The sequence below is a fragment of the Acomys russatus genome, chromosome 29 (genome assembly GCF_903995435.1).
Source record: "Acomys russatus chromosome 29, mAcoRus1.1, whole genome shotgun sequence".
In the NCBI taxonomy this organism is placed as follows: domain Eukaryota; kingdom Metazoa; phylum Chordata; class Mammalia; order Rodentia; family Muridae; genus Acomys; species Acomys russatus.
The window spans coordinates 41,867,889-41,893,062 of NC_067165.1; the positions used below are offsets into that span (position 1 = coordinate 41,867,889).

Here is a 25,174-nt window from a genome sequence, read left to right on the forward strand (position 1 = left end):
TGCTTTTCTGCTGATCGTTGTTATCTTTGCTTTGCTGACATCCTGTTTTGGTTTTGGTTTTTACATCTCACTTTTTTTTTTTTTTTTATAATCACAGAAACGCTTCGTTAAGGGGCTACGGCAATACGGCAAGAACTTCTTCAGAATCAGAAAGGAGCTGCTTCCCAATAAGGAAACTGTGAGTACAGTCGGACTTTATGTAACTTGGTTTTTTCCTTTGCTCTGCTCCTGTCGCTTCGTAGTCTAGGCTTAGGAAATGGTTCCTTTAGCCCGCGCTGTGCCGGCCTCCGGCTGGCCTCCGATTCCGTGCGCACTGCTTCCTTGACTTCTCTTCAGCTGGTGATTTTCAGATAGCAGAGTGACATATTGTGCTTATCCTCAGAAGAACGCCTTGTAACGGGAAGAATATTTAGCTGGGGGAAGGGACCGCTGGAGAGTTAACATCTAATTTTAAATCCCGTGGCTGGGTTAGGAAATGGAATTTTATCGCTAGTTTGGATTTGGTAATTGTCAAAAGTCATCCACCAAGCCAAAGGATAGACTTGAGATTTATGGAATTCTGCTGGGATTTTCTCTCTCTCTCTCTCTCTCTCTCTCTCTCTCTCTCTCTCTCTCTTTCTCTCTCTCTCTCCCTCTCTCTCCCTCTCTCCCTCCCTCCCTCCCCCTTATTTAATGTTGCTGTGTTTTAGAAACATTCTTTTAAATCTTTACTGCCCCAGCTTTAAATACTTACACTTTGTAGTGAAAAAGGATTTTTATTACTTGCTTAATGGGAGCTTTAAAAAAATTCCTTTGCTGTTTCAAAAGCCAAGGGTCAAATGCTGACAATTATTTCTGAGGAACTTGCTGTGGGAGGTTGTACTGAGGGGATGTCCCTAGAAGGCCGTCCTGTAAGGGTACAGGCTTATTTACCTGTAATTGCCTGCCTCCTGGAAGGCGGGGGAGGACCACCCACCTCACCCTGCCGGTGGCTTCGGGCCTGACCCAGTGACCGGAAGTACCTCTGCCTGGGAGGGGGAGGGTTGTGATTGATACTTAATCTGGCTACACTTGAGGTTTAGGAAGAGAGGTGTGAATGGAGACTATCCCTTAGAACAGTGGATAAGAGGTTTTGGTTAGTGTGGTATTTTGGTTTTTGTTGGTGCTTACTGATATCCTCTTGGTTTTTAATATTCTTTCTCATTTTAAAAATGAACAGTTTTTCTGGACACTTAATATAGAATACGTTTAGAATTCTGGTAACTGGTAATGGGGAGAAAGGTTGAGATTCCAAGTACATCCCAGTAAACTCCAATCAATGATCACTAAGTTAAAATTGTGCATCTAAACGTGCTGAGGTGGGCCTCCGAGAATGCCGTTGACAACCCACACTATGGATGTTACAATGCATTGTGGAAACAATCTGTGTTTCTCACTCTTTCCAGAACAGGTTCTGAAGAAATTTTGTTAATGGAGAGCAAGCAGAACAGCAGTGATGTAGACATTCTTAAGTTTTCTGAGAGTCTTACTTTTTTCTAAGTTTGTTATATACTTTAAAAAATTCAAGTGGCAGCTGGGTGTAGTGGCAGATCCCTGTGAGTTAGCGGCCAGTCCAGGACAGCCAAGGCTATACAGAGAAACCCTGTCTCAAAAAACCAAAAATAAATAAATAAAAGGTGGCTTGACTCCAATGTAGCGATCTTCTTAGGGCTGGATGAAAAATCAGTGAGTAGATGTGTCCTAAAGTTGGTGGCCTTTGTTTTTGTTTTCCTAATTGGAAGTCGGTTCCCCTGACTTCATCTGTTCTTTTCTTGCTTGCCCTCAGCATGTTCTGACTCAGGCCGCTGTGCTGGGCCAGCCTTTGCCTCTGCCTCCTTCTCTGCCCAGCCGTGGCATGAGGCATGTGGGCACTGTCACTAGAGTACAGCAGAGTGGTCTGCAGCCCTGGAGAGCTGTGCACATTCCCTGAGTACCGTATGTCCCATTCCCTGCTGATTGCCTGGGAGGAGTTGGGTAAATCTGTTCTAATCAGCTGGGAGAGGCACTTGTCTTATGTTTTCCTTAGCTATTGACCTAGCCAGGCTAATCATTACAGCCCACAGGGTGGGGGTGGGGCAAAGGTCACTGTTCATTTCTGCTGCAGAAGATAGATTCTACAGGTACCAGTGTTCCAGAACTCGCTTGATAAAAATCTTATTATTATGATCCTTTTCATAGAAAATTCTTGTAATCTAGACACGTTGCCACATTTTCTTCTGTTGGATATTAGCTTGTTTCTTCGCTATTCTATGACTTGAAATACCAGAAAGGTATTACCATCCACAAGAAGCCTAGCTGATTGGGCTTCGGGGCAGGGCTCAGCTGACCTGTGTGCGGTTGCTGGCTTTGCCAGTAGCTATAGCACCCGGTCTCTCTTGACAGCTTCTGCTGCTTTAGCTTGGTGTTGTGGAAAGTTCAGATCACATCTTGACATGTTCCTGGGAAGGTACTGTTGCTGAAATGGTGTTTCTTCTCATGAGATAGATGCTCTCAGTCAACCTTAAAAAAAAAAGTGGGGTGTCAAAGCCTGGGACAACCTGGAGAGATGACTCAAAAGTTTAAGAGCACTTGCTACTCTTGCAGAAGAACAGAGTTCACTTCCCAGCACCCACATCAGGCGTTTAAACCCCTATTTACTTTAGCTCAGGAGATCCAGCACATGTGTGGCATTCAGAGGTACAAATAAAATGGATACACTACATTTAAAAAATTTACTTTATGTATATGGATGCTTTGCCTGAGGAGGCCAGAAGAAGATTTTGGTGGATCTTCAGGAACTGGAGTTACAGACAGCTGCAGATGGTTGTAAATTACAGTGTGGATGCTAGGAATTGAACCTGGGTTCTCTGGAAGAGCAGTGGGTGCTCTTTTTGGTTTTTCAAGACAGGGCGTCTCTTGTAATCTTGGCTGTCCTGGACTCTACTTTGTAGACCAGGCTGGCCTCGAACTCACAGAGACCGGCCTGCCTCCCGAGTGCTGGGATTAAAGGCGTGCCCTACCATGCCCAGGTGCAGTGGGTGTTCTTAACTGCTAGGCCATGTCTCCAGCCTCAAAATAAATATTTTTAAAGATTATTTTGTGTCAATGAGTGTTTTGCCTGTATGTCTTTGTACCACATGAGTCCCTGGTGCCTGCAGAGGTCACAAGTATGCATTTGATCCCCCGAAACTAGAATTGCAGGCAGTTATGAATCACCATAAAAGTCCTGGGAACTAAACCCTGTTCAGTGTAAAGAGCAGCAAGTGCTCTTATTCTAAATCTCCTAAATCTTTGTCTGTCTGTCTGTCTGTCTGTCTGTCTGTCTGTCTGTCTCTGTCTCTGTCTTCCCCCACCCCCACCCCTCTTCTCTTTCTCTCTCTGCGCACGTGTGTGTGTATATGGAGAAGGAAGGTTTGGTTGGTTTGGAGGATTTGGGGGAGGGGCTTGTTTGGTTTTGGTTTTTTGTTTATTTGGTGTTTGTTTTTTGAGACAATTTTCTCTGTGTAGACTTGGCTGTCCTGGAACTTAAACTCTGTAGACCAGGCTGGCCTCAAACTAACAGATCTGCCTGTCTCTGCCTCCTCAGTGCTGGGATTAAATACCTGCACCGCCCACCACTGTACTTGGCTAATAAAAATAATTTTTAAAAAAACTGTAAAGAAAAAGGATGGCGGGTGGGGGGGAAGGCGCTGGCCACACAACTGTAATCCTGGCTCTTGGGAGGCAGAGGCAAGTGGATCACTGTGAGTTCAAGGCTACACAGAGAAACCCTGTCTGGAAAAATCAAAAGGAAGGCTAGTGAACTGTTAGCTGTTGCTCCCCTGGGCTGCTGCTGTTCTACTGCTCGTGCTGTGGGCCCCAGGCAGGCTATTGAATCCTTCCTGCGTTCTTTAGTCCTGTGAAATGGATGATAACTCCAAGCTCTTAGGACATGCATGAAAATTTAAATGAGGTGGTATCTATAAAGAGCATATAAAAATTATTTATCCCGCTCTATTACCCTCTGCTGGAATCAAGTCTGTGTGTGTGCATCTGCATGCTTGCGGGAGAGCAAACCCTGGATTTCGACCTACTAGAAAAGTGCCTTCCCTCCAAGCTGTGGCACACGTGCACATGGTGTTCTGGAGCTGTTTCCACCAGTCACTGTCCTTCCTCTTGAGTTACTTAGGAAGGTGGAGGAGCGTGCCTATGGGACTACCTGGGTCAGAACAGACCTTTGTACTTCTGGAGCATCCTGTGAGAATCCCATTCCTCCCATTCATCTTACAGGCCCTTATGTAGGAAGAACGTGCCTGTGGCATGGACTTGGTTTCTGGTGTGCATTATACAGGCACAAGGTCTGGCTTCCTGAATGCTGCTGCCCACTGAAGTGGGAATCGTGGCTGTGGTTGTGGAAAGCCAACTGTTTATAGAGGGTTACTTGGATGGGTATTACATGTTAACCTCATGGCACCCGAGAGAATAACTAACTACAAGTTAGATCTTTTTACTGTTACAGCTGTGCAGATACCCAGTTCTCCTTCCTCCTTCCCCATTAGCCTTTCTTTAACATACGTATAAAATGTATAATTAGTGATAAAATACTAGGAATGAGCAAAGTGTCTCAGATTGACTGGCTGCCCATTACTGATCTCTCAACCGGTTTACAGTGGGTTTGGAGTGTTAGTGCATCTGTGTAAACATTACCAAGTGTCCTGCACTTCTGAGAAGACAGGGCCAGCCCCTCTGCGCCACACAGGATCTCACTCTAGGGTGTTCTGGAACTTGACATCCTCCAAGCCAGGCCTCTCAATTCTAAGTGCTATCACTCTGATACTGGGTAGATGAATTAATTACATGGCCTTTGGCCTTTGATGTTAAAAACAATACTTGAAAAATAAATAGGCCTAATAGACTCTGACCTTGATCACCCACAGGGAACCTTCCTTACAGTACAGATTCCAAAATACCTCTCCCCCCCCCCCCCCTACATTGCTATCTCTTAAAAAATCTCCAGATCACTTGGGCTATAAAGATGCACCTCTCTTGACTCTGCAAATATGGCTGATTTACTTGAATAGAAGAGTGGCACCTGGGTGATTGTACTGTGAAGGCTTTATATACAGCTTGTTACCAGTAGTGGAGTGTGGGCAGGAGCACCCTCACCATCCTGGAAGAGTGGCTCCTGTCTCAGATGCAATGCTGATGCTGATGAGCAAAGAAACAGTTTGATCTGGCTCAGCTCTGTAGGGGAGAGGCACCCTACCTAGAGAGGCAGCCTGTGGAGAGAGGGAAGATGTAGAGGCATTAGTTTTGTATACCTGTCTCATCTTAGTTTTAGTTTTCAGCAACTACCCCAGTAAATATTAAACTCTTGTTGTTTGTAAGTACAAGTGGTAGTCTGCGAATATTGCATCTTATTTTCTTCCCTGTCTCTCAGTGAGAGACGAGACGTTCTGTATCATGGCTGCAGATGAAGATGAGGCAGTTGTAAAACAGGACCCTTAGGGATGAGCTTGTGCACAAGACGGTTGTGTGAGGATCTGGGCCCTAATTAGAGCTTGCAGGCTTTGAACTGCCCAAGAAGGGACAGCTAGTTTTTATTTTTTATTTTTATTATTTTTTTTATTTATTTATTAGTTATTTATTTATTTATTTATTTATTTATTTATTTATTTATTTATTTTGCGTGCTGGGGGCGTCGTGTTGAGACAGGGTTTCTCTGTAACAGTCCTGGCTGTCCTGTAACTCACTTTATAGACCAGGGTGGCTTAGAACTCACAGAGATCTGCCTGCCTCTGCCTCCCTGAGCGCCAGGATTACAGGCATGCACTACCACTGCCAGGCACGAGATTTAAATTTTTAATACGCTAGATAGCATGAAAGTAAGTTCTGTTTCTGGGGGCAGATTCCACTGATGGTGTGGAGAGCTGTGCTGTGTGGATTAGGTCTACAGGCAGAATGGCCGGTTATCAGCATGTTTTCCCAGGTGGATGAATGAGTAGTCAAGCTTCTGTTAACATTAGATTAAAAATCACTCCAGTGCATGAAGTTTTATTTAATTGCAGATTATAATCTTAGGTAAATAATTTCAATGCTTAATCTTAGATAAGAAAGCATGCACTTCCAGATTGGGTTGATTCTGAGAACAAGCAACTGTGTCCCAGCCACAAAGCAACACTTGAAAAGCTTTCTGTTTTTCACTTTTCCCTCCAGTGCAGATACTGTGTAGTGTTAACTGTTCACAGGCAAGACTCTGTGCAAAGTACAGGTTATCAGGTTCCTTGTCCGCCCCTGTTATTGTTATTAAAATAGGTGTTTGAGGGGCTGGAGAGACGGCTCAGAAGTTAAGAGCACTGACTGCTCTTCCAGAGGTCCTGAATTCAATTCCCAGCAACCACATGGTGGCTCACAACCATTTATAATGTCATCTGGTACCCTCTTCTGCCCTGCAGGTCTACATGCAGGCAGAGTACCATATTCATAATACATAAATAAATACATAAATATTAAAAAAAAATAGGTGTTTGAGTAATTCAAGTGTCTATAAAGTTTAGGAACTACTTATACAGTCTCAAATCCTAAACCTCCAAGGTGTATTCATTCTTTTGTTTTTTAAACAAGTCTTATTGCCTGTACATAAATGTTTAATGTACATACATGTGTGTGCATGCGGTGCTGGTGGAGGCCAGAAGAGGGAGTTACGTGGGACTGGAGCTTAATGTGGTTGTGACCAACTTGTGGGTGCTGGATCAACTAGAAGAGTAGCCAGTATCTTTGCCACTGAGTCAGCTCTTTGGCCCAGTCATAGGGTTTCTTAACATAGCCTTTTTTCTCCAGCTCCTGCTCCTCTTGCTTCATTTTCTTCTCTTAGAAATACAGTTGTGGGTCTGGAAAGATGGCTGGTGGTCAAGAGCACTTGATGTTCTTCCAGAGGACCTGACTTCATGTCCTAGCACCCATGTCAGGCATCTCACAACCACCTGTAACTCTGGCTCGAGGGTCTGGCTTCTTTTTATGGTCTCTGAAGGTGTACTTGTGTGTGAGTGTATGTGCAAATAAAATAAATAGGAAACAAGTAAAATTAAATATGAAAAGAAACCCAGTTGTGCCAGGTGTGGTGACACGCAACATTAATTCCAGCATTGGGGAGACAGAAGTAGACAGATCTCTGTGAGTTCGAGGACAGCCTGGTCTACAGGACAGCCAGGCCTATACAGAGAAACCCTGTCTCAAAACATCAAAAAAGAAAGAAAGAAAACCCCAGTCGTAACTCCTTTTTGTTTGTTTGTTTGTTTGTTTTTTGAAACAGTGTTTCTCTGTGTAATAGCCTCTGCTGTCCTGGACTTGCTTTGTAGACCAGGCTCTCCTGGAACTTACAAAGCCAAGGTCAAAGGCATCCACCACCACGCCCAGTGTAACTTCTTATTTTATATTTAAAAAGTCTTACCCACGGGGTGGTCATGGTACATGCCTCTAATCCCAGCATTTGAGAGGCAGAAGGAGGCTGATGTCTGTCTTTAAAAACTTGAAAACAAGGGGCTGGAGAGATGAGTGGTTAAGAGCACTGCCTACTCTTCCAAAGGACAAGGGTTCAATTCCCAGCACCCACATGTCAGCTCACAACTGTCTACAACTCCAAGATCTGACATCCCCACACCAATGCACATAAATTAAAATTAAATATATTTTTTTAAATCCCCCTTTAAAAAAATGACAACTTAACAACAAAACAATATCTTCAAGTGTTGCTTTCTTCTGGTAGCATAGGAAGAAATGTGAGTGCTTCTGAGGGTTAGTAAACACCAGCAAGATGGAGAGCCCCTCAGGAGCCACTGTTGTTTGGATGGCTGGGTGCTCGCTGTGGCTTTCTAGCTGAGGCTCTGCATCTTGGCAGCAAATGTGCTATGGTGCTTGCTGTAGCAGCTCCTATTCTGAAAGTTGTCTATGACATTGTAGCTAAGGCCTGGGTCTGTCTGTTATTTGCATGTTTTGTTTTTGTTTGGTTGAGTCTGGGTTTTTGTAGTACAGGCTGGCCTTGAACTAGAGATCCTCCTGCTTTTATCTTCTAGAGTACTAGGCTTGCAGGTATAGGGCACCATGCCACTAGGCACTGTTTTTTTAAACTAAGGTAATCTAAGAGGGTGTGGCTGGCTCCCTTGTGTGAATGTAGCAGGTGTGTGATTTTTATGAAGGAAACTTGGTGCCACTGTTGAAAAGAAAAAGCAGAGGCCTTGGCCCTTTGCTGTTTGCAGTGTGTGTCTTAGACCTGTCTGTACTCTTTCCTTACACAGACAGACCTGACAGAGCTGCAACTAGAGCACTTTAACTTCATGCTATGCATTGTTCGTAGAAACTGTGTTTGTGAGCTGGAGAGATGGCTCAGCGGTTAAGAGCATTGAATGCTCTTCCAGGGGACCCAGGTTCAATACCCAGCATCCACATGGCAGCTCACAACTGTCTGTAACCCCAGTTCAAGGGATCAGGCACCCTCAGACAGACATATATGTATTCAAACCACCAATGTGGTTTAAATAAATAATTAAAAAAAAGAAAGAAACTATGTTAATAATGGACTTTTTGTTTTGTTTTGTTTATTGAGATAAGATTTCTCTATGTAGCCTTGGCTGGCCTTGAACTCAGATCCGCCTGCTTTTGCTTCCAAAGTGCTGGGATTAAAGGCGTGTGCCACCACTACCCAGCTGCAATGGACCTTTTAAAAAAGACTTATTTATTTATTTATTTATTTTATGTATATGAGCACTCTGTTTTCATGCACAGCAGAAAAGGGAGTCAGATTCTGTTACAGATGGTTGTGAGCCCACTATGTGGGTCCTTGAACTCAGGACCCTCTGGAAGAGCAGCAAATGCTCTTAACCAGTGAACCATCTCTCCAACCCTGAAATGGACTTTTAAAAACATTTATTTGTGTGTGTATGTGTGTGGGCTTGGGGATCAAACTCAGATTGCCGGTCCTTTTTTTTTTTTTTTTTTTTTTTTTTTTAAGATTTATTTATTTATTATTATATATACAGTGCTTTGCCATCATGTACACCTGCACACCAGAAGAGGGCATTAGATCACATTATAGATGGTTGTGAACCACCATGTGGTTGCTGGGAATTGAACTCAGGACCTCTGGAAGAACAGGCAGCACTCTTAAGCACTGAGCCATCTCTCCAGTCCCCAGATTGCCAATCTTAACAGTAAGTGCTTTATCCACTGAACTATCTTGCTGCCTACAAGGACCATCATTATTCCCTATTGACAACTCTTAAGATTTGTAAATCCTTTCTGACTTGAAAATCTAGCTTTCAGGGCTAGAGGAGTAGCTCAGTTGGAAGGGTATTTGCCTAACATGCATGAGGCCCTGGATCTGCATCTAACTGGGCATGGTGTTGCCCAGCTAATCCCAGCTCTTGAGGGCAAGACCAGGCTGGGAGACAGATGTGACACACTATCCCTTTTCTTTTAAGATTTATTTATTTTTCTGTGCATTGGTGTTTTGCCTGTATGTATGTTGGTATGAGGATGCCAGATCCCCTGGAACTGGAGTTACGTACAGTTGTGAACCACCATGCAGGTGCTGAGAAAGCAACGCAGGTCCTCTGGAAGAACAGCCAGGGAGGGCTCTTAACCCCTGAACTATCTCTTCACCAACCCCCACCACACCCCCACCCCCGTTTTAAGGAAAAGAAAACTTGGCTTGATGTTTGGAAAATATTATAAAGTATATATATTTTTAATTTAAGTATATTTGTATATATTGTAAAGTATATTTGAAATTATAATCCTTAAATAATTGGTTCATTTTAATTGTAGGAGATTAACAGTGAACTACCTTGTTTGGAGACTTAAGGTAGACACTAAACTTAAGTCCCAGCTGTTCACCAGTGGGAAAAGACACACTCTACCCCAGAGTAAAGCAGCATTCTGTTTTATGTCATTTGAAAATCTCTGTATTATACGAATAGGAAACGTGAACAGGCTAGTTCTTTCCTTTGGGGTGATTTTTCACACACAAACACACACACTTTTTTGGTTGGTTTTTCTGGTTGTCCTGGAACTTGCTCTGTAGATTAAGCTGGCCTTGAACTCACAGAGATCTGCCTGCCTCTGCCTCCTGAGTACTGGGATTAAAGGCGTGCATGCACTAACACCATACGCTGTATTTTTTTTTAAGTTGTGTGTGTTTGTGTGCAGTCGCCCATGTATACAAGCAAAGTGCACAAATACCACACCATGTTGTGGCAGTCAGAGAACAAATAAGATGGGTGTCTGTCCTCAATTTCTGTGAGCTTCCCAGAATTCTCCTGTCCCCCTTTTCCAGTAGAGATGTGCTGGGAGGGCATATGCTCTTAAGGTGGATGGATGGGTTTAGGGGATTTGAGAGATGGAGGTATTTGAGACAGGGTTTCTCTATGTAACCCTGGCTGTCCTGGAACTTGCTCTGTAGACCAGGCTGGCCTCGAACTCACAGAGATTCACTTGTCTCTGCCTCCCCGAGTGCTGCAATTAAAGGCATGCACCATCCCATCTGGTAGTTTAGGGGATTTTAAATTCAGCTCCTCCTACTTGCATGACAGTCACTTTGCCCACTTAGCCATCTCCCCAGCTCTTCTAAGAAGTGTTGTCTGTTGGTGTTTTGTTTTATTTTGGCACTGCTGAAGATTGAGCCCAGGCCCTTGACACATGCTAGACACGGACTTAACTACTGAGCTACACTCCTGTCCCTGGGTGGTCACTACTGAGCTACACTCCCGTCCCTGGGTGTTTAATTTTTCAGTTAAAGTTGCACCATTCTGTCCTCCCCTGTCTTTTCTTCTTTGACTTTGGGAAAGTGATTGTTCTGTTCGTGTTTTGAGTCATCTGAATTTTGGGATTGTAATTTCTGAGGATTGGGCATTGAGACTTATGTGCAGTTACAGCTGACAAAGTCGAGGGAGCATTTGGTACAGTGGAAGCAAGACCTGTGCTATGTGCGCCTAGGAGAGAGGGAGCTCCCTTCACAGAGCTCCCTGTTGTGAGCCAGCTAAGCTTGCTCTTGAAATGCCCACCTTGTGGACTGCTGGAACCGCAGGGCTCTGGAGTCTTGCATGCACACCCCTTCACAACTAGCTCAGCTGTCCTCGCAGAACTTTTTTATTTAAGATTAAAAAAAAGTAGATAAGTTTTATAGTCTTAAGACTTATTCCTCTTATGGATTTCCATTATGTGCGTACACACATTTGTTGTGTACAGTGCATATTTATATTCAGAGTGTGAGATCTTTTGTAGCCTCATGAATATGCATGAATATGTTTAGTTACTGTTTTTAAGACCATCAAAAGCCTAGATGCCCAAGACTGTCCACTTTGTAGAGTGGACAAAGTACCTTTTACTTGCATGTCACACCGCAGTAAGCCTAGGACCTGGGCTCGCTGCAGCAGAAGGCCTTCCTGTTTTAGTGTTTGCACAGAGGCTCTGTGCCCCAGATTATAGGATTGAAACCCATAGTTGATTTTTCTCAGTAGGTTTATTGTGCCAATCAAGAATAAAATATTGTCTTTAGCTGTAGAATAAGCCACGATAGCCTATTTCTGCTTGCCTTTCAAATATGTGAGCAAGTGTACACTCTTGCAAGCTGTGCACATGGAGGTGTGTGGAGTTCCAAGCTTCCTGGCTGCTGATGGGTTTTCATCTCTTCATCTGTTAGTGAGTCACCATCACATGCTGCTTTATTATCTTGAAAACAGCCTCAGGAATTTTTTATCCTCTATCTTTGCCATTTGGATGGAAAACCACTGAAGTTCTGAGCAATATTCAAATGAAGACTTTCTTCAGGGACACTTTAGTTATGTATTTTTTGGCTTTTGCTGTTGTCTCTTTGTTCCTATGTGCAAGGTTTGGATTGGGGGTGATTGAGGATGATGACTTTGGCATGTTTTATTATTTGAGGGGCCTAAGGCAAGCATGTACCCAGTTGCCTTGGTATATTATTCATGTCCCGAGCCTCCTGAGATCAGAACTTGGTTGGTTCTGTTTTGGAAATATGCTAGTGAGGTCCTTTGGAGCAGATCAGTTTGCTTGTCTTAAATTAACAAGGGGAGATCTACCTGCAGTAGAGCTAAAGACAGCACAGGCTCAGAAGCCACATGCCCTTAGGTCTCCCGGCCACCTCTGTGCTCCCTCTCTTTGTTCTGAACTTACTGGGACTAGCCTAAGAAATGGGAGAGAGGTCCTTGCTTCAAAACAGCATGGTCATGTCCCTGTTCTCGCCTTCACCTGTGTGTCTTATACGAGGAAGACAAAAGACATCTTTCTGGTTAGTAGGAAATGATTTTAGGGCAGGATGGAAGAAGTGAGACCCCTGGTCCTCCCTGACATCATACCCCTGATTAACCCAGGGATTCTTAACTTGTGGGGGGAGGGGGCTCCAAAATAGTGTTGTTGTGGTTTTCTGTTCGCTGGCTTTCTTGGGCTGCCCTCTGCCCGTAGCCTGGCCTCCTTGCACTCTTCCACACTCACAGCAGGGATCATTTTTATAGCACATGTAACCTTTAAATGGAAAGTATATTGCTTATAACAAGCGTGAGCCTCTTCTGCTTTTGTTTTGAAAAGTCCTCCCTGTAGTTAATGTGGAGGGTATTCGTGCTGAAAGCCTGTTCCAAGGAGGCATTTGTGTATCCCAGAGGAACTTTTGATTTATTTCCTTAACTCTGCCCTCCTTTCTCTGTGGTTCAGAAACCTTTAATGATCTGTGAAGCTTGGAGACTTTAGTGCAGAACAGTAGTGGTTTTAAGGACCCCTCCCACCATTTAAAAGCCCTGCCAGGTTCCACATGCTGGGTTTTGACTCCCTGAAAAACTAACCTCTCACAGATTTTTGGTTGTGCGACAGAGCATCCTAGGTTGGGGCTTTCATAATGCTTTTGTGAAACATTTTTTTCCTCCTTTTCTCCCTCCCTTTGAAAATTGTAATGAAAATTCTGGGCTCCTGGCCAGCCTGTGGGATGCGATACAGTAGAAATGTTTCTGATGCCCTTTGTTACTGTTCAGCTTTGATTAAGTTTGTTTCCAGTAAGTTTAACCCTGTTCCCCTGCCCCGCCTGCTGCTCATGGCTGAGGAGGCTGATTGAGCCAAGGTTAAGCATGGTGTTGTGCAAGCTGCCCAGGCCTAGTGGACTCTCTGTGCCTGGCAAAGGGAGCAGGGAGAAGCATGTCTTTGCAACGTGATATTTTTCTCACTGGGCTGCCTTGTGCTTTGAGTGCAGGAGGTGATGAGCTGTGTAGGTTTCCTATGTTGTTTTTGTTCAAGGTGTTCCAGGAAACCACTGTACAGCTTGCGCTTTTTGTTTCTTTTTAAAATTGTGACACACTCTGGCTGTGTAGCCTAGGCTGGCCTCTAACTCCTTTTTTCTGCCTTTGCCTCTTGAGTGCTACGGTTTTTGTTATAGGCCTCCACGTTAGGCTGTACAGTTTGTCTTGAGATTCTGTTAGTTTAAAGTTATGCTCTACAACCTCTGGGTCTCTGCCAGGTGCAGGGAGGAGGCTCCCAGAGCCGCAGTGAGCAAACAGTGGTGCTCCTTTGATCTTCTGTGGCTCTCCATTTCAAAAGAGAGGTGGTTGCAGCTTTAGAATGTTGTTTTAAAATATTGCTTTGACCTCATATTTATAGCTCTTTTCATCCTAGCAACAGAGAACCCTTCACAGAGAGCGTTTTCCCAGTCCTCCTGACACACTGGAGGGCGATGCTAGATGTGAATGCGGGGCCCGTCCCACTCGGAGTCGGGCAGGTCTTACAGGTAGCTGACCCTCACGCCCTGGAACCTCTGTGCTGGGTGCTTGCTTGGTTCTCAGGCAGTGTTTACTCTTCATGGAAAGGAAGTGAGATTTTTACTCCTAAAATTAATGATTTGTGGTAGGATTCTTTGGCCAACACACAATGATGAAGCTTCATGTTAGTTTGTGTAATCTGTTTGTGTCCTAGTGATTTGGAGACACTGCCTATAAGCCAGAAGAAGGCATTGGTTATACAAACTTGTTTGGTTCGTGTTAGAACTGGCTTGTATGAAGACAGAGTTCTGTAATGACCCGCACAGCTCTGTGGTCCTAGAGTCTATGAAAGATGTGCAAATCACCAAACAGAAATTGGCCAAAGAGGGTTTCCACAGGCTCCCCCGGTGACTGACCCTGCACCCCATATCTGTAGTGCTGGCTGCTTGCCCCTGTGTGCATTAGCTTCTTCCTGTTCCAGTCAGAACTTGTTTAGATGATAGAGATTTCAAGGCATGTGTTGGGATTTTGTGTTGTTGCTGTTGTTGTTACAGGGTTTCTTTCTCTATGTAGTCCTGGCCATCCTAGAACTCACTAGAGATCTACCTGCCTCTGCCTCCTGAGAACTGGGATTAAAGGCATATCCTACTACTGCCTAGCTATAAAAGCAATATATATGGCAAGAGGGATTTATTTTGACTCACAGCTTAAGGATACAGAATTTCATGGCAAGGAAGTTATAATGGAGGAGCATGAGGCAGATGTTCACATTGTGCCCACTGTCAGGAAGCAGAGAGGAGTGAATTCTAGTGACTTACTATCTCTTCTTTTTTCTTAAATATTTTAATTTTTAAAATCTTTGTTTTTAACTTTATAGTTTATGTATACTGAGTGCTCTGACTTCATGTACACCTGCATGACAGAAGACATTAGAGGGTATAAATGGTTGTGAGCCACCATGTGATTGCAGGGAACTGAACTCAGGACCTCTGGAAGAGCAGTCAGTGCTCTTAACCGCTGAGCCATCTCTCCAGCCCCACTTCCCACTTCCTGTTTTTATTGGACCCCAATTCTCAGCATGGTGCCACCCACAGGAAAGCAGGTCTTCCACAGTGGTTAATCTAGCCTAGATAGTCCCTCACTCGAAAGTCCAGAGACTTGTCTCCTGCGTGACTAGAGATCTGTCAGGCTGACAACCAGTTTAAACCGCACAGCCTCAACTCTTGATCTTCCTGCCTCCACTGCCCAGGTGTTGGTGTCATAGACACTTGCCACCACATGAAGCTCAAATGCAGTTTGCTGCATGTCACACTCTAAAGCAGTATGGTTACTTCTTGTTCTTTTTTGCTTTTTTGAGACAGGGTTTCTCTGTATAACCTTGGCTGTCCTGGACCCGCTTGGTAGACCAGGCTGGCCTCAAACTCACAGTGATCCACCTGCCTCTGCTTCCTGAGTTCTGGGATTAAAGGTGTGTGCCACCATGCCTGGCACTTCTTGTTCTTTGTAGTGATGACTTAAGGTATACTACAAACAGTCAGGCATGCTCTTAATCTGAAAACAGTAACTGCCCAGAACACTAACATCATAGTTCTAGGTAAAGCTGCTGTTAGCTTAAGATAGGAACAAAGGACACTGGAGAGATGGCTCAGAGGTGCTCTTCCAACAGTCCTGAGTTCAATTCCTAGCAGCCGCATGGTGGCTCACAACCATTTATAATGAGATCTGGTGCCCTCCTCTGGCGTGCAGGTGGACATGTAGGCAGAGCATTGTATACATAATAAATAGTAAGTCTTTAAAAACAAACAAACAATAGGGAGCAAAATAAGGGTGCTCACTCTCGTTGAACCCAGTTTTGTTTTGTTTTCTTTCTGAGACAGAATTTTTTTGTGTAGCCCTTGGCTGTCCTGAGCTTGCTTTGTAGACCAAACTGGCATTGAACTCATAGATCTGCCTCTGCCTCCCAAGTGCTGGCATTAAAGCTGTACACCACCACTGCCTGGCCCCAATTTTTACAGAGACATAATTAGGCAAAAAGTATGTGCGTATAATAACACAGGGAATGGAACAAAAGACAAGCTTGAGACTTGTGATCAGTTTAACTATATAGCAAACCCATAGACTATTAGTGGAACAATGGAAACATGGAAAAATTGCTGTGGTTGAAAAAGTAAAAATAGCCTGGTCTACAAAGCACGTCCAGTACAGCCATGGAATCACAGAGAACCCCTGTCTTTAAAAAGCAAAAAAATAAAAAAAGAAAGTGAAAATAAGTGATATTTTTGTGGACCCACAATAGCCAAATAGAACATAAAAGGGGCTTAGAATGGTTTCTACAATGGTAAGAGAAAGTATAAGATCCTTGTAGTGTGATAAGTGGTGTGTGGAGCCTTTGCTCAAAAACAGCAACAAGCTGAGCATGGCGGCGCATGCTTTTAATCCCAGCACTCGGGAGGCAGAGGCAGGAGGATTGATGGGAGTTCAAAGCCAGCCTGGTCTACAAAGTGAGTCCAGCACAGCCAAGGCTACACAGAGAAACTTTGTCTCAAAAAAAACAAAAAACAAAAAAAGAAAGAAAACCGGGCAGTGGTGGCCTACACCTTTAATCCCAGCACTTGGGAGGCAAGGGCGGGAGGATTTCTGTGAGTTCAAGGCCAGCCTGGTCTACAGAGAGAGTTCCAGGACAGCTAGAGCTGTTGTTACACAGATCTGTTAGCCTGTCTCAAAAAGAAAAGAAAAAGAAAAAAGAAAAAAAGAAAAAACCTATTAAAACAAAAGGTGAGGGAGCCAAGGAAGATACAGACTCAGCACTTAAGCTACATAGTAGCAAGATGCTATTTAAAAACAACTACTACAAAAAACCTGGATGAATAGGTGACATGGTAGTCCAGTTGCTTCTAAATACATTTGACATGATTTCAATTAAAATATTTTTCTTTAAACAGAATTGCCTTCACATGTAATATACTCTTTATGCTGTACTGTTTCTGCCTCCCAAGTGGTAGGTTTACAGGCATATACCACAACTGAATGTGCAAACATTTTATTGTTTTGTGGAGCCAGAGAGTAAACTCTGGGCTATGTGCTCACTGCCATTCAAAGCGTTGGCATTCTGAGTTTGTCATTTTCCTCTATGTGCTGAGCATAGTAAATGTGACCAGGAAACTGTACCATGGCAGGTTTTTTCTTTGTTTGGTTGGGTGGGTTGGTTTGTTTTTTTGTATGGCTGTTGAAAACAGAGAACTCAAAGTTGAGTTTACTTTTTTCTTTTTACTCTTTTAAACCTGCTTACTCTTTTAAACCCCATGAAATGTGGGACCAACATAGACTCTCCCTCACTAAGTTGAACCGAAAATAGGATTATATAGGTACTGGATGTAGGTCAGTGGTAGTGAGCTTGCCCAACATACTCCAGGCCCTACATTCCTTCTCTGGCACCTCAAATCAATTACAAGTTAAGAAAGGTGAAATTATAGCTGATGCTAACTAAGCCCTGCAAGTGCCAGCACTGTATGGAAGACTGAGCCCATTTGCTCTTCATGCGTCTTGGTGCAGTCATGTTGCAAGCTCCTTCCTCAGCTTCGAGCACCAGATCAGAAGATGCTGCCAGATGATCTGAAAGCACTCCTAACAGTGCAGACAAGACCAAGGAGGAGATTGTCCATCTTTGATGTTATTAAGTTTATTCTTGGCTTCCTGGAGCGTGGCTTCTTTGAGTGGAGGGGCAGATAGACACTCTCTGGCTAAGGGAAGTCTGTCACTTCAGTATTAGTAGCAACAGTCCTGCAGGAAATGCTTTAGATTGTTGATTTTCTGTTTTTATTTTATTTATGTCTATTCGTTTACTCAGCTAGCCAATAGACACTTTAGTTGGATTGGGGAAGGGGTGTTTTTTCAAACAAGTACATTGTTTTCTTTACCCTTAAATGTTCGTAGACGAGGCTGGCCACAAACTCACAGTGATCCACCTGCTTCTGCCTCTCTGAGTGCTGGGATTAAAGGCCTGTGCCACCACACCCGGCGTGGGATAATTTTTTTAGATGGGTGTTGACCAGGGTTTAATGGGGGGAGGTTATGCTTCATTGGTCATTGGTTCAGGTTAACCTTCAATCTCCGAGCCCCTCCCTCTGAAGTTTAGGGTGAGAACTAAAGCCTAGGCCCATTACTTGCGCTTGGTAATCCTGCCTTGATCATTCTGATAGCCTGCCCCATCCTGTCATCCCTAGGCTGGGGTGTCATTAGCGTAGAAAAGACTGTGCTCCTTTGAGGTTTCTTCTCTGTCAGGAAATGAGGGCAAAAGCCAAATGTGCCTGGGAACCTGAGGGTTTAACTTTTCTTTGATTCCTGTAGCACCTGCTTCTCTGCTTCTCGATGTAGCAGAATTGAGGGTTACTGTGCTTGTTACTGTCCCTCGTGCGATTTGCCTGGTGTTAGCACTGGAAATGCTGCTCTGCCTATGCCCGCTTCTGTTGCTAGAAAGGGCTGCATTTCTGTGTTTTGTTTTGTTTTGTTTTTCTCTTGTGTTTTTTTAAGCATCTTGATCTGTGAGGATGGTGAGCTGAGTGCATTTTGTGAGTGGAGTAAGTTGAGACATAAGGTTTAATGAGTTTCCGTCGGGCTATCAGCTTGGAAGATGAAGCTAGCTAGTATGGTTGCTGGTGGTGCCAGGGTCTGAAGTGTGTCTAGAAGTTCGTGGAAGGAAGTGTGTCTATCTCCATCTTGAGCTCAGGGAGTTTTGAGGGCTTGAGGGACACCTGGTGTTACAGTGAGGCAGTAGTAGTGTGGGAGGCGCACTACTGCTTTTTCTCCTAGGGCAAGTGTCCGTACTATACATACTTTTCTGTAAACTCCTTTGCACAAAGGAGAGAGGAGTATGTGATAGAGGATGCCATGTAAAAAGGGCGGGGCTAACAGGGCGCTCTGGAAAGGAAGGCAAGCAAGGGTAAGTCCTCTCTGGGTTGCAGAGTGCCTTCAAGACCAGCCTGAGCAGTTGGCTGTCTCAAAATAAATATTTTTTATGGACTGGGGAGTTAGCTCAGTAGTAGAACACTTGCGTAGTGTCTGTAATGCCCTGGTTTCAATCCCTAGTACACATAGACACACGCGCGCGCACACGCGCACACACCCCTCCCTCCTCAAATAAATTTTTTTTTTCAATTAACTGAAAGATTGGGGTAAATACTCAGGAGGCAAAAACCTTGACTTGACCTTGCCTTCTGTTTCACATCCTTCAAAATAGCCAACTGAATAAGTTTGTGGGCTATTTTATATTCTTTTGCATTTGTACAATAAATATGGTTTCTACCTGCACTGACACTTGGACTTTGGGCCCTAGTCACACTGGCTCATACTAGGTGAGTCCTCATAAGGTTGGTGGGAGCCTATGTTTATTCCTTTACAGCAGTTTAGGACCTTGGGGAAGCTAGGCCTGCATACAGACAAGGTGAAGCAGTGTCGCTGGGCGGTAGGTCTCTGAACATAACTGCTCTGTCCTAGGAGTCCACTGCCACCCAAGCCTCATTCTTACCCAATAGACCACAGTACTGGGTTTGGTACATCAACTGCTGTAGTTTTTTGTTGTTTTTGTTGTTGTTTGTTTTTTTGTTTTTTTGTTTGTTTTCCTGAGATAGGTCTCATCTATGTTGCTCAGAATGGTTTTGAAATCCTGGGCTCAAGCAACCCTCCTGCCTTAGCCTCTTAAGTGGCTGGGACAGTAGGTACATGCCACTGTGCCTGCCTTTGCAGGTTAGGGCTGTTGTTCTTGTTGTTGTTTTGGGGGGTTGTTGTTTGCTTTTATGTGGAGAGGTGTTTTTCCTGCATGTATGTTTATGAATCTTTTGAGTGTCCGAGAAATGCCAGAATGAGCCATTGGATCGTTGAGACTAGAGTTACAGACCGTAATGAACTGCCATGGAGGCTCTGGGAATTGAACCCAGGTCTTCATGAAGAATAAGTAGCCAGTGCTCCTGATCCCTGAGCCATCTCTCCAGCCTCTCCAGCTACATCTTTAATGTACTATTCTACATAGTTTAGAGTCTTAAAATGACAACCGTGGCTGTGACCCCTGAGCTGGCACATCATGTTCCTTATAGCCTTGTCATTCTGTGTGTGTCATTCACAGGGGTCAGAGTGCTGTTTCATGAGTTGCTAAAATCAATCGAAAATATCTCACCAATGTTTATAATTTTCTAGACAGAATGGTCCAGTTAATGAAACATTTTCACTGCAGCCTTGTAGCAGCTATTTGCTTAGCTGTTCCACTCTTAAACACAGGCCTGGCTCTTTGGTGCAGAGGTATCCATTGTAGAAAGACTCCATATGATGGTAAGTGGCCATAAGTTTAAGGTCATAATTAAATCTACTAATTAGAAGAATAGAGGTAAAGGCAGTTTAGTGTCCTTTGTTGATAAGGAAAGTCAAATGTTACACCTTGGGATAATTATTAGAAAGTTAAGTGTGATGGATGAGACACGGGGGTCAGGAAAAAAGGTTTTGTGTATCTTGTTAGGTGTGTTTAGTATGTGTAGGTGCTAGGTAAAAATGAGAGACTAAAAAGATTTTTTTCCCATTTGTTTTATTGTATGTTTTGCTTACATATATATCTATACCATATGCACGCAGTGCCTATGTAGGACAGAAGGCAACATCAGATCTCCTAGGGACTAGAACTGCTCTGTGGATGCTAGGACCTGAACTTAGGCTATCTGAATGAGAAGCCAGTGCTCTTAACTACTAAGCCATCTCCTCAATCCTTTAAAAAGATAGTTTTAAAAAATAATTTAAAGTGGCTGGAAGTTGCAGGGTACGAGTTAGGGAAGTAGGAGAGAATCACTCTCTTCAGAAAGTAGCGGGTCTAAAAGTGTAGCTCAACAGTAGAACGTGTGCTTAACATATGAAATCCCTAAGCTCAGCCAAAGAACAAAAAGAAGAGGTGAAATGGAAGGGAGTTTGGTGCTGTCCTGGAAACCCGGCTGCCCTAAAGCCAGCGGCTTAGCTTTGACCTCTGACCCCTGCACAAAACTGACTGGAGTAAAACCTTCCCAACTATGGTCAGGGAAACCATGAATATAATAAAGTTCATCAACAACCAAACAGATTTAACTTTTTATTTTTTAATTACATTTTGTTGGCTTTTATATTTTAAAGATAAATGTGGTTTTGGGGGAGTTATTTTATGCCTTTGTTTGCTTGCTTGTTTGCTTTCTTGTTTTTTTAGACAGGGTTTCTCTGTGTAGCCTTGGCTATCCTGGATTCACTTTGTAGACCAGGCTGGCCTTGAATTTACAGAGATCCACCTGCCTCTGCCTTCTAAGTGGTTTATTGGGAGCAGCTCTCTGCAGGTCCAGGATGTTCAGGGTGAACCTGAAAAGCAGGGAAAGAAAAGGGTGGGCAGGCAGGCAGAGAGGCGGGAGGGCACCAAAATGTCTGGGTCATATAGTGAAGATCCTCTGGGGTAGGGGAAGCCAGGGCCACATAGGTTAAAAAGCATCACTTGTCTCCAGTCCAACACTAGTAAGTACTGTAAAACCACTGGGCAGTGTGGGAAATTGTAACCCTGACTCTTGGTTCAGCTGTAGAAGTCCACAGGAGAAAGCTAGACAATAATTGACAACAGTTTTTCTTCTCTCAGCCCCAGTAGTGTACCACCACAGACACGTGCACAGGCATACATACCATTTGACAATACCTAAGATGGAATTCAACCTCTTCATCTCTGTGAAGGCTGCTGTGGATGCAGGATACGTGACATCACTGCAGCCCCAGTAGTGTACCACCACAGACACGTGCCCAGGCATACATACCATTTGACAATACCTAAGATGGAATTCAATCTCTTCATCTCTGTGAAGGCTGCTGTGGATGCAGGGTACGTGACATCACTGCAGCCCCAGTAGTGTACCACCACAGACACGTGCCCAGGCATACATACCGTTTGACAATGCCTAAGATGGAATTCAATCTCTTCATCTCTGTGAAGGCTGCTGTGGATGCAGGGTACGTGACATCACTGCAGCCCCAGTAGTGTACCACCACAGACACGTGCCCAGGCATACATACCGTTTGACCATACCTAAGATGGAATTCAACCTCTTCATCTCTGTGAAGGCTGCTGTGGATGCAGGGTACGTGACATCACTGCAGCCCCAGTAGTGTACCACCACAGACACGTGCACAGGCATACATACCATTTGACAATGCCTAAGATGGAATTCAACCTCTTCATCTCTGTGAAGGCTGCTGTGGATGCAGGGTACGTGACATCATTGCAGCCCCACTGATGGAGGCATTAACACTGCCAGGAACATGTTACTGCAGGTGCTTCTGGTCACATCCACGCCCTCTGTCCTCATTTTGATTGGTTTACTTCAGCTTCTAGCAGAGCAGGACAGCTTAGCTGCATGGGTGCTCCACAGGCTAATGCAGGTTCTGCAGTATGTGCCGCTCATTCCCTGCTTTGAGCTTCAGGTCTGTCTTTTTACTCACCCTGCAGGCAGGAGAGGCTCAGTGGTTAAGAGCACTGGCTGCCCTTCTCAATTACCCAGGTTCAATTGCCAGCAGCTCACGGCAGCTCACAGCCTTTTGTAACTACAGTTCCACAGCACCCAAGGGGTGTGCAGGCAAAACACCCACACGAATTAAACGTTTAGGGGTGGGAAGACAGGTCCAGAAGATCTAACAGTAAGAATGGGGAACACTCTGCTTCAGGAAAATAGACTTTAAAGCCAAAGTGTCCTTAGGCCTGGGTTTGGTTTAGGGTGGTTTAGCTTTTTGAGACAGGGTCTTACGGAGTCCACTGACTTGAAATTCATGTGATGAGGGTATTCTTGAGCTCCTGATCGACCCTCCTGTTTCTGCCTTCTGAGTATAAAGAGAATGTAGACATGTGCTGCCACACCTGGCTTCTGGTCTAGTTTATTAATTCAAGGCCCAACAGTATCAAGCCCAGGCTTGTGTGGTTCTTCACAGGTTGATTTAAAAAGCAAAAGACGGGAGGTAGAGGCCAGCAGATCACTGTGAGTTCGAGGCCAGCCTGGTCTACAAAGGGAGTCCAGGACAGCCAAGGCTACACAGAGAAACCCTGTCTTGAAAAAAACAAAAACAAACAAAAGAAAGGCTAGAGCATCTGGCCCAGTAGTTTCCCTCCGTAGGTCTTTACCTAGGGATGACTCATTCTCATTCCACACTTGGTCCTTGGGCTGGAGAACCTGTTTTCATTGCTGAGAGTGGTCCTAAGCTAACTAACTGAATAAGGAACTGGCTTGTTTCACCTTCCAGCATAAATAGTCAGAGTCCCATGGAAGCTCAGTAATCTTTAGGAGTTTTGGTTCTCATAGTGAATTTTTATATTTACCTCAGATTTGAAAAGTTTTGCTCCGGGCGTGGTGGCGCACGCCTTTAATCCCAGCACTGGGGAGGCAGAGGCAGGTGGATCTCTGTGAGTTCAAGGCCAGCCTGGTCTACCAAGTGAGTCCAGTATAGACAAGGCTACACAGAGAACCCTGTCTCAAGGGAAAAAAAAAAAAAAAGAAAAGCCTTGCTAAATACTCTAAATTTCTGATTTCCAAAACTTAACTATGTCATTTTAATGACTATTGGAGCCTTTTCCTTTGCTCTGTATGTTCCCCATGTGGTGTTCTTGTTTGCAAGCTCATACTAGTGTTTACTGAATACCTTTTTTTTTTTTATAAAGATTAAAAACATTACATGAATTTGCACATGCCTGTGCCCATTTATGTGCACCTGTGCTTGCAAATGCCTGAGGAAGCTACAGGACTCAAGGTCCCCTGGAACTGAAGTTGTAGCCCATCTCATAACTGGGGACAATCCCAGGTCCTTTTGGAGAGTAGTAAGTGTTCTTAAACCCACGAGCAATCTCTAGGCCTGCAAGCATCTTCTCAAGTCAGGCATCTAATGCTTATTGCTTGGAGCCTGAATCAGTCTCTAGCCTCTGCATCAGGAGTCTAGCAGCACCCTCTGTGTTTGAGTCCAGTGCAAGAATAAAGAACCAGGCATTCATTTTATTTTCACTAAATTCCGTGACTTGAGCCACCAAAAGGTCCTACTGAGAGATTACCCTCATGGGATGAGGCTAACAAATTCTCCCTAGAGGTCAGCAAAGATGGCGTCGAGTTACAACAGATGTCACTGTAAGGCTGTAGGGCTGGCTAGCATCCACTAGGAAGATGTGTCCCTGGAGCCTGGGGGCCAAAGGCAGTATGTGTGGAGAAAGCCATTGCTGTTTTGTTGTGAAGGAAGGACTCTAGAAGCCAGATGGTAGTCGATGTGGAGGATCCAAAGTCATAGCAGATGTCAGAGCAGCATCTGGCATTATCAGAGCTGGTGCCCTGGAAGGGGTGGTGTGTTAGGGAGTGCTACTTTGTGCTTGGCTTTGGTTTCTCCCTCAACAGAATGCTTGTTTCAAAGGGAGGTCTCTGTCCTTTACTGCAAAGCATTAGCTTCACTGGGAAGGGAGACAGGTAGGGAAAGGCCAGTTGCTGAGGACTCGGTAACTGGAAAGTTAATTAAAAGCGGGTGAGCTTTTCCCAAAGCTGTTTTGGGGATTCGGATTTGAGTGGGAAGAATGCAGAGCTCACCCAGCAATGTCCTGTCCCCCATGAGGCTCTTCAAGGCCAAAGTAGCCTTTTATCATATGCTGCATGCAGAAAACATCTTCACATCTCAACTGTCTGCACATAAGTTGGGAGGGCGGAGGCACAGTGTTTCCAAACAGCAGCCCATCGTGCCCCTTCTGGCCACCCTCCCATGCCGGCCAGGGGAAGGGACAGGCCGAGAAACCCATTGTGACAAAATGGTTTCTCCCCAGAAGAACTGTGAAGATTTTCATGTAAACCTTCAATGTGTTGTTCATTTAAGTTTGTAGCTTGCTGCATTATAGGAAAGTGACCCTAGAGCCTTCAAGTTTGCCCCAGTGGTCTACAGTGCAGCTTTGGCTGTGCCACTGAGGCTGACTTTAAACTCCTGATTGTCCTGCCTTTATTGTCCTGGGGTAACAGGCATGCACCACCGTGCCTAGTGTCATCTGGCAATTTTAAATGGCTGAGGAAGTTCTCGGGGAAGTCAGCTGTGTCTTCCCTAGTGGTCTTCAGAGAACAGCTTCTCCGAGCAGCAGCAGTGATGGAGTCTCCAGAGATTGACCATCAGTGTGTCCTTTTAGGGTTGTAGTATAGCAGTGCCCACAACACGGGCTTTCCTGTATAACCACTGGATGGCCTGACAGGAACTTTATGGAGACCTAGGCATGGACCAGATCTGTGTGTGTTCGAGGGAGTGGGGGATAGGTTTATTGGGGTGGGGGAACTGGGAGCATAACTGCCGATCATGCATCTCCCATAGGATCTTCATACTTTCTGAGTAAAAAAGCTGGTTCCAGTGATTGTGAGCCACCATGTGGTTGCTGGGAATTGAACTCAGGACCTTTGGGAGAG

General features: G+C 44.5%; 1 protein-coding gene across 5 annotated transcripts in view; it reads left to right on the forward strand.

Annotated features, from left to right (window-relative positions):
• Positions 1-25,174, forward strand: part of Rere (arginine-glutamic acid dipeptide repeats) — a 329,541-nt gene that overhangs the window by 283,200 nt on the left and 21,167 nt on the right. For all 5 annotated transcript variants that reach the window (XM_051171194.1, XM_051171190.1, XM_051171189.1 and 2 more), the window contains one exon: positions 98-178. In XM_051171194.1, the coding sequence (XP_051027151.1) occupies positions 98-178 (81 nt within the window). The remainder of the gene's footprint in view (positions 1-97; positions 179-25,174) is intronic.